We start from the raw sequence: 19,225 nt of genomic DNA on the forward strand, positions 1-19,225 counted from the left end.
GGTAGGAATTAGCCATAGATGGGGAAAATCTCTATCTTCCTTTTGTCTGTCCTCCCCTCCTCCCCAGGTTGGAATTAAACAAAGCCCTGAACCCTGATACTTGGGCTAGCTGGGACTGCTGGATAGCCAGGTTCCTAGAGCTGGAATCAATCTTTCTTTCTTTCTTTCTTTCTTTCTTTCTTTCTTTCTTTCTTCCTTTTAAAGAAAAAAAAGATAGCACTGGGGGTGGGGGAGGGTGGGGAGCAGGGGTAAGGATGACTAACACTGGAGTCCTCCCAAGGTCAGCTCTCTACGAGGCCCATGGTGAACTCTTCAGCATAGTAACCTTGACCTTGTGCCCAGGGTAACACCATCAGAGGTGAGTCTTGGTACACGTGCGCCTATACGTGTTTCCTGGTGCATTGAAGTCTTGAAATGCCCACTTGTCTTTAGTCATGTGCCTATGTGTTTTGAGATGTGTGTGACTGGTGTGTGTTTGCTGTTTTAATCATGTGTCTTTGGTCTGTGCGTGCCTTTATGGTTCGATGTATGTTTGTACACCTGAAGTTTTGGGGAGGATCCTTTCACACCTGGGTGTCTCAGTTGCACATTTACTTGTGTATACTTGTGTAGGTATGTGTGGGAGGGTCCTGTAATTGTGTGGGGAATGGGTGGAGCTGGCTGGGTGTGATCCACTATGGACTCTCAACTCTCAGTGCTGTTCCAGTCCAGGCTAAAAATAACCCTTACCTTTACCTACAGAGGCCTTTCTCAGTTGGCCAAAGTCCTTCCCCAGAGAATTCCATTCTTATCCACTGTCTTCTGGGTGGATAAGAAGGCAGGGGGGAGGGGCCAGCAGGTACTGAAGTTTACTGTACAGATCCTACCTGAAAATGGGGTAAGGAGATTCTAGGTAGTCCTATTTTCATTGTTTCTTTGGGGACACTGCTAGCATCAGGCCTGTTTTGCTTCTCTGCCTTCACCCTACCAATCTGGTCCCTTTCTAGCCAGTGGGCGGCAATAGGCCTGCCCCCCACAACCCTTTCTCTCTTGGTCTTGGCTGGGGGTGCCTGATCCTATGACAGGCCCCTTCCCCCCTCCACTGCCTCTCCTCCCTGGCCCTCTTTTGGATTTCCCTTACCTAAAAAGCAGCAGGCTTCTCCTAGTACTTGAGAAGTGACTTGAGATCCCAGCTGCAGAAACAAGGAAAATCCTAGGTACTCAACAAGAGAGGTGAGGTGAGAAGGAACAAGGTGGTCTAGATATTCTTGCTGGTCAAACTAATCTCACAGCCAATCCAGCCCCAGGGAAACTGTCCCAGAACAGCTCTCCCTTCACCACCCCCAAGCTCAGAGAGTATCTGCAATTCTTCTTTTTCCTGGCCCTTCCACGTTTACATCTCTGTGCCTTCATTTTTACATCTGTAAAATGGGGATATAAATGGTCAGAGAGAGGTAAAGGAGCTAAGACACTGCATTCAAAAATGCTTAAATATGGAACCAGCACACTAGAGACACTAGAGACCAGCACACTAGATCTGTCCATGTGAGCAGATCCACTCTAGTTTTCTCTGGATTTCGGGTGGAGGCAGTGACTATCCTTCCAGAGTCTCCTAGGTCCACTTTTGGGTGGTCAGAATTTTCTACCTGAAACTGGCTAGGGGGGGAGCATTGGAGAAATAGGGACTACTGGCATTCATGTTATGGCTTCCAGGTATATTTTTCCCACTCAATTCCACATTCCCTTATGAAGCAGTTAATAGTAACTGTTAAATGATTCTCCATTTTGAGATAATGAGACAGTTAAGTAACTCATGGAAGGACACAGACAAGGAATACAGCCTAAATTTACACTGAGTCAAACAGGAACCCTCCCTGTTTGGCCCCACTGTGACTTTGAGGTCTGGTTGGCCACATCCTAGGCTCTGCTATGGGAGATGCTCCAAGAGTCTGGCAAACAGCTCCCTCCAGGGTCCTGCAGACAAGTAGAAGCCAACAGGAAGACCCTAATCTAATGGATACCCAAATTCACACACTGTAAACTTCCTACTCAGAACCCTTCTTAATCAGAAGCTTGAGATTTTCTTTTAGGGAGCTTTATTTTGTAGAGATCCTCCAACCCTACCTCCAACCTGTAAGAAAAGCAGAGCCATGGCAGAAGTGAAGGTCTTGCGTTGAGTCAGGGGTTGTAGGCTGACATAGCAACGTCAAGAGGACTCCAGGGTTATCTGCCATGATGTCCTACATCATGTATTCTAATCTCTTAAGTTTGTTACAAGATAATATATGTGTAAAGTTGGGAAAGTAGAGAACAGCCAACAAATGTTATTAGTAATTTAACAAGGTTTTCTAATAAAAAGAGCATAGGTACTACAAAAAAAAAAAAAGAGGACTCTAGGGCCCGTTTTCTTTGTTTTTGGAAAGAAAAATGGGTGAAACTAGGTTTCAGCTACACTCCAGCGGACAATTTTCCAAGACGTAGAGCTAAGCGTCCCTCGAGAAACTCCCACTGAGAGGGCCCCTTCCAGTCCTGCTGCAGCCACACCCAGGTGGCTGTCGGGCTCCCCCTTCAAAGGTCCCCCGCCCCGCCCACCGCCGGCCGCCGGGCCCCGCCCCCTGCCGCCGGGCCCCGCCCCCTGCCGCCGGGCCCCGCCCCGTCCGCGCGCGGTCCTCCCGGCCCGGGGCTGGCGGACTCAGTCGGACGAGCGCGCAGTGGCGGCGCTCGGCGGTGTGGCGGGCGGCGGGCCAGCGGGGCCCCCGGAGCCGCTGGGAAGCAGCCGGGCGCGCGAAGCGGGGCGTACCGGGACTTGCACGGCTCGGCGCGGTTTGGGTAGCTCAACTTCAGATCCCAAGCCGGAGAGTCCGGGCAGCGTTTTTCCGTGGAGCCCCCGGAGCCTCCGGAGCGCAGAGAGAGTGGTCGCGTCGGAGCCCGGCTCCGGAGCGGGGCGCCGGGCACCCACCGTGCTCCGAGCGCCGGGCGGCCCTCCACGCAGCGTGGCTGCCGCTGCCCTCACGGAGGGCACGGGCTGGCGCGGCCGGGCGCCGGGGAGGACGGCGAGGCGGCGGCGGCGGCGGCGGAGACGGCGGCGGCGAGGCTGGGGCCAGGGAGAGAGCCCGGGAGGAGAAGCGCCCGAGCCGGGCCGCGGGAGCATGTGGACCCGCAGCGGGGCGCGGGGCGCGCTGCTGCTGGCGCTGCTGCTCTGCTGGGACCCGACGCTGAGCCGAGCCGGTAGGAAGCGGCGGGGCACGGGAAGGGCACCCCGGGAGGGGAGGCGACCCTTGCGCTCCCCTTTGCCCCCCCTCCGACTTGGGACGGCTCTTCGCGGGCCGGGGGCGCCCCCAAGTCACCAGGCAGATTTCCCCGCGCCATCCGAGCGGGAGGTGGCGCGGCGACCTCCGTGGGGTGTGGTGGGGCGCGCGGACCCACCCGGGGGTTGGAGCTAGCCCGAAGCGTCCTGTCGGGCTTCCCGCCCCTGCCCCCCGCCCCCCGAAAGGACTTGGCTTCTTCTCCCCGAAAAGGGCGTCTCGTTCGAGGGTCTGAGCCCCAGACAGGACACCTGGCTCCCTTACGGCCCGGCGATGGCGCCCGAGAACTGGCGACGCGGGTCAGGTGTGCTTTCCGCGCCAGTTCGCCTGCAACTTCCCAGTCCGAGCCCCGGCTCGCCCAGGCTCCACGGCGCGCTCGTACGGGCAGGAACACCTCCAGACCCGAAGGAGGGGGGAGCGAATGAGAGGGAGACCCCGGGAGGCGTCGACGCGGGCGGGGGTACCGTCCCGCCTAGGAGGAGGTCGGGTGGAAGGGCTTTGGTTAGTGGAGGGGGAACAGCCCAACTCTCTACACGCAGCTTTGCTGAGATCGCAGATTTGCAAGCTTTTTTCTTCTTCAGGGTGTGAGCGTGTGTGTGTGTGTGTGTGTGTGTGTGTGTGTGTGTGTGTGTGTGTGTGTGTGTGTGTGTGTGTGTGTGTGTGTGTGAGATAGGAGGTGGGGGTATGTAGTATTCCTGCCGAGTTTCCTATTTTAAATGGGTCACAGACACTCTCCCTGTCCGAGAAATAGATCACATGCGCTGTCTTGGAGGCCTTCAGAGGGTTGATGGGCTCCTACTTTTATTATTATTATTATTATTATTATTATTATTATTATTATTATTATTATTACTGATGTCCTCTTCTGTGTGTGTCTTGCCTGTTCACCGCCTCTGCCTTGCAGCTGAACTAGTTTTCACTGAGCTGAGTGAGTCCTTGAGGGGGGGAGTCCTGGTGGTGTTTCAAACCAAGCAGGTCAGACTGCCAGCAGAGCAACCTGACTCCTCAGGAAAAGGGTGTCAAAGCAGCATCCTGCATAGAGTTTCCCCGAGCCGAGGCTGAGAATTGGATAGGAATACTGGATCAGGAAGTGGTCAAGATGATGCCCCCCTGCCCTGGCTCACCTTGGGTGGGAATGCACTTATCGGATCCTCATTATCTCCCCACTCCCCTACCCCCAACCCCAGCCAAAGATCTCTGGCACTGGAATTAATGATTCTCACAACCAGGAATAAGGGCTTGGTTTTACCACATCCCCCACCTTTTTTTTTTTTTTTTTTCCTAAGCCCTGTGCTATAAAGTTACAACACTCAACCATTTGATCCAAGTTAATTATGATTTGGGCAGACTCTGGTATTTAAAACAGTGTTTTGAAGTTGGAAGGTAATGATGGGCAAAGGCAAGGCAGGCTGTGGAATGACCAACCTTGTTTAAAAGGTGCAGTTAGGTGTGGGAGGTGCTGGATTGGGTGTTGGTTTCTGGTTTGAAGGTGCTGAGAAGGTGATTGAAGTCTTGTAAAAGGGCCTGTGGTTGCATCTTGAGAAGCTTTTTTTTTTTGTACTCGCCAAGCAGTGGGATGAGGAATAAATACCAAGACTAAGCAGGGTGGGGAGGGGACTTGGCTAGGAAGAAAATAAAAAACAACAACCCAAAACTCAAGACTGGTGTGCCTGGAGTTCTTTGGGGTGGGTGGGCTGGGCCAGGAAGGCTGGGGGTGGCCTGCTTTTCCTACTTAACAAAACTGCCCGCCTCCACCTTCCCCAGAAGAAACCCCAGGCCCAGGGCTTTGATGGATCTGAGCACGAACAGTGCCCAGCCAGAAATGGCCTCTAATACCCAGCTTTGATTTCTCACTAGTGAGCAGGAGCCGTGTTGGAATTGTGCTCATTACTTAGCACAGCAGGGGCTGCCTGCCCACTACTCTGGAGAGGAGCCAAGTGGTGGGGTCGGCTTTGCCTTCCTTTGCCGGGAATATGCTGCCCTTTAAAACCTGCCTTCAGGAGAGAGAGGATGCTTCTTCCTCCCACACAGCCTGTTTTCCTCCCATGTCAAAGGCACAGAGCATCTTTCTTTTCGGATGCTCTTTGGCTTTTTTTTTCATTGAATTACTCATGAATCCCATTGCACAGATGGGGAAAACAAAGGCCAGAATGTACATTTTTTTTTTCCCAAATCAACAAGTGACTAGTCAGAGGCAGCATTTCAGAAGCTCTGGCTGGCCCTAAGAGTTTTTCTCCCATCCTATCCTAACACCTAAAGCCCTTCCTGGAGCTTTTAATAACTCTTGGCCTCTGGCTGGGATGGTTGAGGAGAACTGAAATGGCTTGATAATGTTCATTTTAAGGTGCAATTAAAACTAGAATTTTCCTAGTGTTTCTGCCGTGTGTGTGTGTGTGTGTGTGTGTGTGTGTGTGTGTGTGTGTGTGTTGGCAATGGCAGCAGTGGCGGGGGTAGTGGTGGTGGTGGCAGCTTGTCCTCAGCTCGCTTTACACTATAGCAAGTACCCATTTCACTTAAGCAAATGGAAAATCAAGTGTCTTAATGGGTTTTCTCATTAAAGGGAAAGTACCACTGCAGGGGAGGAATTTCTCCTGTAATCTGTCTCCTTCCTTCCACCCACCACCCCCCAACAGGAGATTCTGTAGGACCAAACAATTCCCTTGTTTCAATCTGCTTATTTAACTGCTTAAGTTTTGGGGACAGGCTCTTTTACTTACCCAAAGTCACATTGTGGCTCGGGGGGTAAACTCAGGATTTGAACATAGCCCTTATGCCCTTCAACTTTGTGCTTCTGACTCTTCCTTCTGGTCTAGAGACTCTGCAGTGTGGGTCTGAATCTAAAGCTGGAATTATCTTGATAGCTGTGTTATGAGTACAGCTTGCAGTAGGACAGAGAAAAGAGGGTCTGTTTGGCATCAAGTACCCAGGGCACAGGCTAAGGTTAGGAGTAAAATCCTGAGACCAGGTGTTAGCAGACCTTCTTGGCAACTGCCCTGACCTGGGGGAAAAGTAAAATAAGTCATAAACCACACTCCCTGGGCTGTGTAGCTACATAGCAGGAGTAGAGCCCTATGCAAACTGGCAATTGGGGATCTTTTAGCAGCCTATGTCCTTGTGGAGTTTCTTCCAGACTGAAGGTCTAGTGACCCCTTGTCACACTTCAGATGAGATCTGCCCTTCCCTGAGGCACAGATATATCTGGGACTTGGGATGAGCATTAGGCAAGCTGCACCCCTTCCACCCCAAGTGCTTAGAGAGCAAGTTGGGCAGGTGATTGTGCATGGATGGGTAATCCTGGAGTCTCCCAGGCCTACTGGCTGCAGTCTTCAAATCTCAGGCCTGGGCTGGGTTGGGATGGAAAGGAGACAACTTGGAATCTAATGAGGTGCACAGGGACAGGCAATGGGGCCAGGTCCTAGACTGGAGTGTAGGGTTAGGTCCTGGGCCCAAGAAAAGAACTACCTAGGCAGATGGTCCCCAGGAAGGGAGGAGGAAGGTAGCTGTCCAGGCATGAGTTGGCATCCCGTTCTCTTCTCTCCATGAGTTTCCTAAACAGCCTTCACAGACACTCATCCAAGCTGTGAAGGCAAAATGAAACCAAACAAATGTGCCCTGAGCCTTTGTCTCCCCCCCTCCTTTTTTTTTTTTTTTAAAGGAAATGAAAATCACTACAATTAAAATCATGTAAGGAGAGGACCAAGGGCATGCCACCTTACACTCTTGACTCCTGAAATTGTAGCTGGGGCACAGCCTCTAGCCCCCTTTGCCCCTTCTCTATTTTGCACCTTGGGGAAATCTGTCTGAGACACTTTTTGGGAACACTAGCACACCAGGGAAGGCTGATAGCCCAGGTAGAGTGAACTATGACCCCAGTCCCTGGGGCGCCCCTTCTCTGGCTTCCGGGTCTTTCCCTATGCTGATGGCATCAAAATGATTTGCTAAAGTGCAGGCATCCATTAGAATCCGCCCCCCATTCCCAACTTCCTTTTGGTTCCCTCTTCTCTCCCAAAGTGCTGGGCTGTTAGAAGCTCTTCCAAATGCACCCTCTCCTCTGACAAAGCCGCCTGATTAGCATCTCTGCAACTTGGTAGTTGTATTCGGTGTCACTGTCACCTGGATTGTTTCAAGACCCTCCTGCTTCTGGTCCCCATTTCCTTCCTCATCATCTCCCTCCTCAACTGAGCTAAACTGGTCTGTTCCAGCCCTTGGAAACTTCTTTCCACCATCTCCTTCTCACCTCTGTCCCCATCAGTTCTGCCTGCAGTGAGCAGAGAGAAAGAGAGAGAGGGAGAGAGGGAGAGAGAGAGGGGGGAGAGAGGGAGGGAGAGAGTTCCTCTGGGGAATGCAGGCTTGTGGGTGTGAGTGTGTGTAGGGGGTGAGAATGGGTATTGAGGAGATGGGATGGGAGGCAGCAGGAGTGTGCAGTAGGAGGGGAGGGAAGTAGCTCGTCACTTTGGGGTGTTAGGTGTGTGTGGAGGTGAAGACTGCCTGGAGGAGGGTATGTGTGTGTGTGGAGGTTTGCACCTTTTGTGGAAGAGGTGTATGATGCACGCAGCCCTTTGTTTGGGTATGTGGGGGCGCCATGTATGGGTGTGGTCACTGCTTGTTCGGGTATGAATCAGTAAATGTACTTACTGTGTGGCCTTCACCAGCGGAATGGGAGTTGGGGGATTCTTCTTCTGGGTGGGACACCAGACATTTGTCCTCCAGTGCTATGGAGACCTGGCTACTGCTGCCCTGCCTCTGGGCTATAAGCAGATGGTCAAGTTCTGTTGTTAGAAGGCAGAATCACCTTCTCCTGCTGAGTGCCAAAGGGACAGGTCACCTGGGGGTAGGTCTAGAAGGGATCAAAGCAAGCTTGGCTGGTGATGCGCCTGAGCCAGCCTGTAGAATTGGGGTTGCTACTGCTTGCTGGGGGACCCAGCTAACTCAGGGCAGTGGGAGGTGTGAGAGTAGGGGTCTGCTCTCTCACCTGCATCCCATCATCTCCCTTGTGAAAGTTTCCTGGAATTTGCTGGAAATGTGTCTGCCAGCCGTCTCTTGAGGTTGGCACAAATCCTTGGGGGAGCCACCCCTCACCATATTTCCATTTTCTTGTCTTCTCTCCCTCTCTCCCTCTCCCTCTCCCTCTCCCCCCCTCTGTGTGTGTGTGTGTGTGTGTGTGTGTGCTGTTTCTAGGATTTGAACTCACGACCTAGACACTGTCCCTGAGCTTCTTTTTCTCAATGCTAGCACTCTAGCCACAGCTCCCATTTCTGGATTTTGGTAGTTTATTGTAGATTAGATCTCAAGAACCTTAAATTCAGGAGAAAGGCCTGAATGGTATGGCCTGGTGGAATTCTGAAATCCAAATAGCTTCCCAACAACTCAGTGGTCGGGGCCAATCACCTCACCATGCCTCAGTTTCCTCATCTGTAAATTGAGGATAATGTGTCACCGTCATAGCCCTTAACATGACGCCCAGCTTACATGACTGGTCAGGTGTGTCTGTTAGCACACACCTGCTCAGGGTCTTCTTTCTCCAGGGGAGACAGAAAGGGGGAAGGAGAAAGCCAGGAGGTTCAGGGTATGGAGACCCAGTAGCTCCTGCTTAGGAGTTACTGTCCTGTCTCTGTTTTATGACTATGGGCCAAAATTTTCCTTCTTTGGATCCCAGTAGGTTTATTGGTCTCCTTCCCTGGCTGTAAGTTTGGAGTGGGGTAGAGATGGAAGGCTGATGGTTAAGGACTGTAGTATTTTCTATCTGGCTCTATCCTGAAAGGCCCCAGCAGCTAGTGAGAGATAGAGGTAGCTGAGGTCCAGAGCCACTTGTGTTTGCAGAGGCCCTTCTGTAAAGTCAATATATCGACTGGAGTGCCCTTGTGTGCATTATGCGGCCCTGAGTGTGTTTTCCCCACCCTTTCTGTCTCTCTCTCTTATTCTCTCTGTCTCTCCACTCAAGCCATAAATCACCATGCAGGACTTCATTCCTTTTTTTCCTGCTCTGTGAACATCTCCCACCTCGAAGTCCAAGAGCTCCAGGAGATGGAGGAGGACTGCTGAGGTTTCAAGGGGTCTTGAGAAGAGTGTAACAGGACAGCCTGCCCAATCCTTGGCCCTGTGCCTTCACCTCTACTTCTCAAGGGTGAAAGAGAGAGGCAGGTTTGGGAAATCCTACTTCACATTAGCCAGTCCTTCATTCAGTCATTCATTCATTCTAAACAAGTGCTGGGCTCTGGGGTCAGAGGTGAGCCAAGCTTTGGTTAGACATTAGAAGAATTACTGGGCTTGAGGTCACTTCAAGAAGTCTGTTCCAGGCCTGCCAGACTTGGATGCCAGGGGAGTATGTGATGGTACAACCAAGAGGAATTCAGGAATGACCCAAGATATATGTTCCCTGAAAAATGTATTGTAGTGCCATGTTTAGAGGGCAAGCTTTATTCTGGTTCACATCCTGACTCTGCGTCCATCTGTGTGTCGTGGAACCCTCTCTGAGCTTTTTCTTTTTTTCATCTGTGAAATGTGGTGGCAGCAACAGCACCAATCTTAGCATTGTAGAGGCTCTTGGGAATGGAGGTTGTCAGGAAAGGCTTCCTGGAGGAGGGAAGGATGGAGCTTGATCGACACCTCAGGGATTAGCAGGGTGTCAGCTAGGTAGGAGAGGTCTTAGGTAGGAAATCCTGCACTCTCACCCAGAAAATAAACTCTGCTGTCAGAGTTGGATGCCTGTCTCATCATCTATTGGAACAAGATTTCTAGGGTTCATTCTGAGATGTCCTGTTCAGTGTAGCAGAAAGAGCCCAAGGCTTTCGAATGAGAAGTTGTGATTCCTACCCCATATTTAGGCCAGGTGGCTGCTATAACTCTGTACTCCCTGTACCCTAGCCACTTCCACCAAGAGATAGTCTTGCCCTTCCAATGGTCATGTGATAAGAGATGACACATAAACAGGCTTTTCTTCGTGTGTGTGTGTGTGTGTGTGTGTGTGTGTGTGTGTGTGTGTGTGATTAAAGGAAAGAGTCTTACAGACTTTCCTGCCCAGGCTGTCTTCAAAATCTCAATCCTCAAATCTCAAATCTCAGCCTCTTGAGTAGCTAAGATTATAGGTGTGAGCCACCAGCACCTGGCCAGCAGGGCTTTTTTGATACCCATTGCCTTTCATTTTCTTGTCCCTCTTAGGATACATGGCTGTGTTTCAGCCAGGGTTGGGCCTAGCTTCTCCCCCTAGAAGTAGAACTGGGCTGTAGAGTAAGGGATCAGAGTCTCTGCTAGCAACAACTATGGGTCCAGAGAGCTAGCTGATGAGCAAGGGTCAGCAGGAGGAGAGACACTATCTTTTGTGCTCCCTGATGCCCAGCTTGCTATCCAGCAATCTGGAGGTATCACCAAGTCTGCCATTACCCACCAGCCTGCAACCCCCAGAGACCCCAAGTGGCGTCTGGAGGCATTACCAGTGTCAGGAGACAGCCAAAGGGAAGCCGCCCTGTAATGTGATCAGAGGTGCCGTCTGCCAGGCCCGGGCTTGGACACCCATGTGAGATGCTGAGTTTATAAGAAGTTGAATCAGAAATTCCAGGAAAGTTGTTCCTGGCTCCTCCCCCACCCCACCTTTGGTCATTCTGTGACATGGCTGGACAGTGGGAGTGGTGACCTAGGGTGGGGTGGGGTGGGGTCTGTCATAGGGACAGACTCACATCTGTTCCCTTTTTCTTGTCATTCAGGGCTCTGGGCATGGGAATTCAGGGTCAACAGGTCAAGTGTGATGGGTTGAATTGACTAGGTGACCAGGGACAGCAATGATGTAAAGTGACATAGGAGAACTTAATGTGTGTCCCTGGATGCCACACAGTACCAGGTACATAGGTACAGAATGGATGAGTAAACAACCTTTGTGCAGAGCCTTTGTCCCTTGCCCAGGAGGGCACAGCAATGGGTCCCTACAATGCACAGAATTGCTACTGCAGATGAGTCACAAAAGAGTAGGAGATGCCATTCCTTAGTTTATGGCGTGTCCTCTTGCTTGCCTGCTTCTCTGCTGGTTTTCTCTGAGCACTCATTCCTACCAGGCATAGTAGAAGTCAGAGCCAAGTCTTCAGTGGTCAGAACCCCAGGATAACAAAGAATCTGTTGCCTAAATCCAACAAAGAATGAACCAAATGTTTGCAGTCAGGTGCTCTCAGAGCCTCTTTGGATGGCCTGAGCAGGTAGATGGTGGCACCTTACTGGCCCACTGCACTCTGAACTCAACCAGCACGGTGGCCTTGCCAGGCACATCTAGGCAAGGGCTCTAAAATGATTTTTCTGACTTGCATGGCACACTGCCTTGGATGTTACTGTGGCTCCTGTGGTACCCCTTGTGTGGCCACTGGCTCTGGAGCCTGCAAGAAGTATATGTGAAAGTCAAGGCCCAGGTTTGAGTCAGGGCCCTAGGCCTTCAGAGCAACTGCCACCAGTTTTCTGGAGAGAGCTGGGCTTAGTGAAAGAACAATTCTGGCTGCAGGATCTGCAGGTTCTCCATGCACCATACCCAACACTAACATTTTCCTGGGAGATAGACTTCCCTGAGCCTTTGGTTGAGGCATTGCTAGGCTGGTTGCCCAGCTATGTTACAGCTATGTTACAGTTGGATGCCCACTGGCTATTGGCAGGAGCCATGACCACAAGGTGATCTGGAATTCCCAGATGGTACCCAGGAGGACCAGGGCTGAGCACAGAGACCCCTGTTGAGGATTTGCTCCCAGATTTTCTGTCTGGTTCATCTTCTTTGCGCACACATGCACGCACGCACGCACGCACACACGCACGCACGTACAACACATGTACTCCTTCCTGAGTTGAGAAAAGCTTAAATTCTCATCCCAGCTACATGGCTAATCTACTCGGTGACATTGGGCCAGTTCTTTCCCCACTCTGTGCTTCATCTGATGAATTAAACAGAATTAATCAACCCTGGAATCTAAACACTAGAGTTCAAATTGCAGTTCTCAGAGCCTCCATCTCCTCTCTATAATGCAGGGTCCTCAACTGCTTGCTGGGGAAAAGAGCTGGGGTAGGGAATCTATATCACCCATCACCCTCCTTTCTTTCTTCTACCCCTGCTTGGCTTGCGGAATATTAGACCCGTCATCCAGGGTTCCCTGAGATTCCTTCCAGCCATCCAAGTTTTCCTGATTGCCCTAGAGGGAATTTAGGATTGCACAGGAATTCATTTGGTGATGGCCTGGAGGTAGCCAATAAATTTGTAAACAACTCTGGAAGCTTCATTGTTAAGGCCAAGTCTGTTTTGGTATGACCGACAAACCCTGCCCCTTCCAGGCCCCAGTTCTTCTGTCTGCATGAGGAGCAAAAGTAGTTGAGTACCAAGTAAGAAAGCCACCCAGAGCGGTGCTTTGGAAAACTGTCTTCCAGCCCTCCTGAGGTGAAAGGAGGCTGGCAGTCAGGAGCTGTGACCTCAGGGACTGTGATACAGCCTGAAGTGGTAGCTATAAGACTGTAGGGGTTCCTGCTCCCCTTGGCTAGACTGGGACCTGCTTGTTGGTAGGTGGGCTCTGGCCTTTCCATGTTCCTTGCCTGGCCATGGTCACTGAGCTAAATGATAAGAGTTGGGGCCGTTTCCCATACCTCTCCGTGCTTTCGTCTCCTGCCAAGTACCCATGCTCCAGAACAGAGGAGGCCTGGGCACCATGTCAGGGGAGGTCATTGTCAACATGGACTTGGATTCGACCTGAGCCAGGGTGCCATCTGCCATGCCTGTTAGAAGTTATATAAGCCTGGACCAGCCACCCGTTCTTAGAAAACTAGGCAGGCAGGCGCAGTGGGGTGCAGACTTGTCTTCTCTGTGCTTACTTCCTGACCCACCATGGTCCTGGGCCAGACTTTATGTTCCAAGCTGCTTGCATAGAGCCTGATATATAAAGGCCAAAAGCAGAGCCAGGCTGAAGTTGGAAGGGGCTGGGTGGGTCCTGGAACTGTCTGTAATCTTTTTTTTTTTTTTTGCCAGTCCTGTGGCTTGAGCTCAGGGCCTGAGCATTGTCCTTGGGCTTTCTCAAGGCTAGCACTCTACCACTTGAGCCACAGCACCACTTCTAGCTTTTTCTATGTATGTGGAGTGCTGAGGAATCGAACCCTGGTCTTCATGCATGCTAGGCAAGCACTCTTACCACTAGGCCAAACTCCCAGCCCCATGTCTGTAATCTTGCCATGTGAATTCATGATGTCCTGCAGACACTGTTTGCTGGCCCAGCAACTGGCCTGTATCACCTTGCTGACCCTCACATTGTCTCTCTGAACTGGTGAGGAGATCCATTCAAGCTTCTCAGGAGTCAAGGTGGAATACTCTATTCTAACCCCAACTTCCTGTAGACACTCCCCTTGCCCTGTCTGATCATAAGAGATGCATTGGAGGCTGGGAGCATAGTCTAGTGGTAGGTGAGCACCTAGCATGCACAAAGCCGTAGGTTCTATTGCTGGATACCACATATATAGAAAAAGCCAGAAGTGGCGCTGTGGCTCAGGTGGTAGAGAACTATCTTTGGACAGAAAGTGTGTCCAAGGACAGTGCCCAGACCCTGAGTTCAAGCCCCAGGACTGGCAAAAAAGAGAGAGAGAGAGAGAGAGAGAGAGAGGGAGAAAGAGATGTACTGGAGAAAATGACTAAATCAGATAAATGCCCACACCAAATCACACCAGAGTATTTGGAGTCAGAGACTGGAGAGCCAATCCTAATCCTTTTATTTCTTTTTCTTTTTTAGTTTTTTTTCCTTTTTTTAAATAATTATCTTTCAATAGTTGCACAAAGGAATTGCCATTTAAGAAAGCAGTGTGTGGACCAGGAGTTTGGCCTAGTGGTAGAGTGCTTGCCTAGCATGCACGAAGACTTGGGTTTGATTCCTCGGTACCACATATACATAGAAAAAGCCAGAAGTGGTGCTGTGGCTCAAGTGGTAGAGCTCTAGCCTTGAGAAAGCCCAAGGACAGTGCTCAGGCCCTGAGTTCAAGGCCCAGGACTTGGGAAAGAAAGAAAGAAGAAAGAGAGAAAGAGAGAAAGAGAAGGAAGCAGTGTGTGAATATAATATATCTTGGTCAATATCACTCCCTTTACTCATGCCTCCCCTGATTACTCCCTTCCTCTGATCCTTTCATTTCTTACCAATGTCTTGCTGGCATCAGTTCCCTCGTCTGAGAAATAGAACTGGTGGAGCTTGGTTTACACAGCAATCTAAGGGCTGAGATCATTCTGTAGAGATAATGGTGGCTATGGTCATTGTCCACTTCTACACTGGATCTTAAAAATAATCCATTCCTGCTCCACCTGATGTAATCCAGGTGTGCAAGGTTTGCTCAAAATTAACTGGCACATTAATCATTTTATTACATGCTATTTTATTTTACTTTTTACTTGATTGATAGTTATTGAAGTTTAAACTCAGGGCCTTCCTCTTGCTCAGCTTTCTTGGTACTCTGCTACTTGAACTGTATCTTTAGCCCTAGTTTTTGCTGGTTCATTAGAGATGGAGTCTCATTGACAATTTTGCCCAGCCTGGCTTTGAAGATCTTCAAATCTCAGCCTCCTAAGTAGCTAGGATTATACATGTGAACCATTGGCATCTCATTAAGTTTTGAGAGGTGGAGGGGAGAAGAGTGCAAGAATGGCCTGGATGTGTGGCTCAGTGGTCGAGCTTGAATTTAGCATAGTCAAGGCCCTGGTTCATTCCCTAGCACTCACTGAGATTTTTTTTTTTTTTGTCAGTTGTGGGGTTTGAACTCAGGGCCTGAGCACTGTCCTTGGACTTTTCTCAAGGCTAGAGCTCTACCACTTGAGCCACAGCACCACTTTCAGCTTTAGGTCTTCATGCATGCTAGCAAGCACTCTACCACTAGGCCAAACTCTTGACCCCCTCACTGGCTGTAGAAAGTAAAGTGGACCTCTTAATCTCCCAGCTTTAGTGCAGAGCCCAGTGTAGGTCAACTCTGCTGTTTGGACTCTAAACCCAGTACTCTTCCTGTGAGTCCATCGACTATCTACCCCACCCCAAGACAGAATCGGGCCTTTTCCCCTGGGCCTCTCTTGATGTCCAAAGAAATTGCTGAATGCTCAGTAATTGTTTGGTTGTTAAGTGAACTGAAGTACTTGCAAATGCCTAGTAAAAGGCAGACTAGTCCTGCATGTGATGGAAGTCTCAGAAAAAAAGCTTCTGCCACCTGATGGACAGACAGAGCTTTCCCTCCACTGGGCAAACCAGCACCAGGCAGCCCTTCACCATCTTAATATCAGAGAGTATATTCATGGAGGTGCCAGGGTTACAATGTTAGCAGCTCCAGGGGGTGATGAGTGTGGCCTGGGGGCTGAAGCGAAGTTGGGAATTAAAAGGACTTAGTCCTTGGCAGGCAGGAGGAGGATATGATTGCCGGAAGGTCATGCTCCAGGCCACTCTCCAGTCAATAATAAGCCGTTTATTACACCCTTGACAGTAGCCTCCACCCCACCCTGGATACTGTGCCTTTGCAGAGGAAGGGGGAAGGGCTAGCTTGAGCAGCCACTCTCCCTTCCTCCCATGCTGGCCAGCTGGGAAGGGTGGTAAAGAAATCCCCTGGCTCAGTCCCTGACTCCCTTTTTGCCAATGCTCCTTCTAGGGAATTCTAGGAGCTTATGTGTATGCAGTCCCCAAAGCTGCTTCGGAACCAAAGTCCATAGACCCAGAGCTCCAGGATGTGGATAAGAGCCGAATTGGGAATCTGTCTGCTATCTAGGTCATCTGTGGGCATTTTTATTCCCCCTTATAGACTAAGACAGAGCCCACCTATCCAAGTTACTGCTTAAGTTTGTGCTGCCTGGCTTGCCACCTTACCAGTACTCACTCAAGGCAGATTGCTCAAAAGATTAAGAAGCATTAGACTATTCTAGATCATCCTGAGGGGATATCTTATTTTACTACAGGAAACTCAGTGGGGGCCTAGTAGAGAGTCCCAGGCTTTAGCTCTAATCAGTGTCAGAACTGTGAGTGTCAAAAGAGCAGGACCATACTCCAGGCCCAGAGATTAAAGCTTCTGTGTTATAACTTTTAGCTCATTGCGGGCCAAGCAAACTGATCTGGCAGCACCCACTAGGCTGTACATCAAAGGTGGAAACAAAGGGTAACCCTCTCACACAGAAGAGTTCCTCATGTCTCCCCTATAGGCCAAATAAAGAGACTTGGTGAAAGGCAGAGAAAAGGGATTTATTATTTATTGCTGGGAAGCCACAGGAAGACTGAACTTGAGTAGTCTTCTGTGGTTTTCTGGGGTCGGTACCTTGGCTTTTAGAATAAGTAGGGAGAACTGGGGGCTAAGAATGTGAAGGTATGCATACATAATACTTTCACATGCAAGTTTAGAAGTAGTCTGAGGATTGGTCAGGTGCTGCTTTGTTACAGTAAGAGTCATTAACACTTGGTGAGTGGTCTCACTTCTTGGAATCCAAGATGGCTGCCGGAGAAAATGGGTCAGGATCAAGGACACAGATTCTAAGTGGAGGAGACCGGGATGCCCTGCCTTCATCGAGTTAAGGCCCTAGTAAGGAGTCTGTGTTTCTCTGCATAAGCAGCTTTTGAGCATCTCTTACATGTGCCCCAGATAAGCAGATGGTCTGGCTTGCCTCTCTGGCTTGGACATTTCAAAGACAACCACACCTCATCTCTGCACTCAGTGTCCATCAGGCCTCTGACCCGGGTACCATTCTCCTCCTTTGGACACTCAACTGTGGATAGATACATTGGACCAGCATTCCCCAAAAGGAAAATTCCAGACCCTAACAACACCCAAATTCCAGTGCCTTATCTGGCACCATTCTGTCTAGCCTTTGATGGGCCTCCTGGTGTGAGAGGAAAAGCCTCACTGGGAAAGCAGTGGGGAGTCCTCTGCCTCTGGCTGCCCTGGCTCCCTGTGTGTGGAGTAGCCTTTCACCTTGTCTGGACACAGGTTGTTTACACCCTGAGCTAGGAGCTATAATGATTTGGGGTGGGTGGGATTTTAAGGAATCTTAAGACACCAGGACAATGGGCTGCCCCACTCCCTCTTGCAGGTCCACAGTCCTTTCTGTTTGCAAGCTTCTTTTTTTTTTTACTCCCTCTTGCAGGTTCCACAGCCCTTTCTGTTTGCAAGCTTCTTTTTTTTAAACACTTAACTCAGAGGTACTGCATCAAAGTAAAAAATGCATCCTCTCTCTCAGCCTTAGTTTCCCAGCCTGTTAGAGGAAGGGGTTGGAGAGTGGACTCATTCCTATGGCTTTCAGCTGACATTTTGTAACACCTCCTTAGCGCACAGCCTGTAGAACTTCCCTAAGGAGGAGCCTTAGTGGGCACCTGTGTGATGCCCACTGGCCTCTTCCAAGCATTTCCTGTCCAGACAGGTGCCCTGTGAACATGGCAGGGGAGGCAGAGTTGGCCAAAGAGTGGGATCCACCCTCATGGAGAGCCTGCATGGCAGTCTCAGCCCCTCCCTTACTGAATCTGGCATGGCTGGTTGCTTGTCCAGGTCTCTGCTCAGATGTCCCCTTGTTAGAGAGTATCCTCCGGATGCCCGTCCTGGTTTACTTATTGCCATCTGAAATGATCATGTGTGCCATGCATTTATGTTTGCTGGTTTATCAGATGCCAGCTTCTCTGGTCCTGGAGGGCAGGGCTGTACCATTCAGGATTGTGCTACCAGTGCCAGAACAGTGTCCAGCACAGTGTGGGCCCCTGATGAGCAAGTGCTCAATGAGAATCATCTAGAAATTTGCTTAAAATTCTCATGCCTGTCAGGCTTGGTGGGGCATGCCTGTATTCTCAACTACTTGGGAGATAGAGGGAACGCTGTGATTCCAGCTTGGGCTTGGGTGCTGGAATCCTTCGTAGCTCCTCCAGTGTAGCTAAGGCATCAGACCCAAGGCCATCTGATACCAAGTTGTGCCATTCTTGCAAAACCCTCTGTATTCCATGCACTTCCTTTTCCTGGCAAGACAGCAGCTGAGCTGTGTTGGAACCTGTCTCTTCTCCTCCCCTGATAGCATGGTTTTAAATCAGATAGATCTTCATTTACCAGAAGTTCACACCACAGCTTATGTGTTACATGAGAAGCTGCAATCTCCGCATTCATGGGGGAATGCTGTTCTGAGATGCAAATAGGGTGGGGTGGGGGGAGGCGGCTGGGGGAGAAGTTATCGCAGAGGGGGTGCAGGAGGAAGGAGGAACCCATGGAATCTGAGCTGGCGGCCTGGCTCCAGCCCTGGCTGTGCCAGGCTCCACTTGGCTCAGCATGGGACTGCGAGGGGGAGGTGCCACGGCTCTGTGAGCTGACCTCAGGCTGCTAGGAGTCTTGGAGCCAGATGGGTGAGTGATGTCACCCCAGTTCTGTAGTTGGCACCCCAGTGTTGCTCTGGGCCAGTTCCATATTTTCAGTCAGTTAGGAAGGTGCTATTGTTGATTTATTAGTTGTTTCCTGCCTTCTTTAGAAACTGCAATAAAGAAGGGACTTGGAGGCCATAGACAGCCAGTCCATTCCTGTCTCTCTTCCCAGCCTGGCTATGAAGCGTGTAATCAATAAGCAAATTCCAGTTATGAAGGAGGCTTCATCTTGTTTCCTGCAGTCTCAACCAGGTTGAAAGGAAACAGATATGCGAGTTTTCCTACAGAAAGTTGTGACCTTGCACCCTTGTTTCTGTCAGCTCTGCCTGCACTTGGTGGGTGGAGACTTACATGCAAGACACTGTCACATATCTTAAATGTGGTCTGGGATATATTTATTCCCAGGGCATTTTGTCTCTCTCAATGTAATTGAAAGTGCAGAGATCAGTAGTCAGTGATTAAGGTTCAGTATGCATTGTGACCTTGAAAGATGTTTTGCTGCCTTAGGCCTCAGTTTCCCCAAAGGAAAACCAAGTTGGCTGTGGTTATCTTTGCAAAGGGAAAGACTCTCAGCTTTTCCTCGCAGGCTTTCAAGTACAT

At 50.3% G+C, this 19,225-nt stretch overlaps 1 protein-coding gene across 2 annotated transcripts in view; it reads left to right on the plus strand.

Annotated features, from left to right (window-relative positions):
- Positions 1–2,702: 2,702 nt before the first annotated feature.
- The window catches only part of Unc5b (unc-5 netrin receptor B), a 73,606-nt gene continuing 57,083 nt past the window's right edge, over positions 2,703–19,225 (plus strand). For both annotated transcript variants that reach the window (XM_090346497.1, XM_090346498.1), the window contains exon 1: positions 2,703–3,207. In XM_090346497.1, the coding sequence (XP_090202623.1) occupies positions 3,129–3,207 (79 nt within the window). In that variant the 5' untranslated portion in view covers positions 2,703–3,128. The remainder of the gene's footprint in view (positions 3,208–19,225) is intronic.

This window comes from Megascapheus bottae, chromosome 15, assembly GCF_031878675.1.
Source record: "Megascapheus bottae isolate mThoBot1 chromosome 15, mThoBot2.hap1, whole genome shotgun sequence".
In the NCBI taxonomy this organism is placed as follows: Eukaryota; Metazoa; Chordata; class Mammalia; order Rodentia; family Geomyidae; genus Megascapheus; species Megascapheus bottae.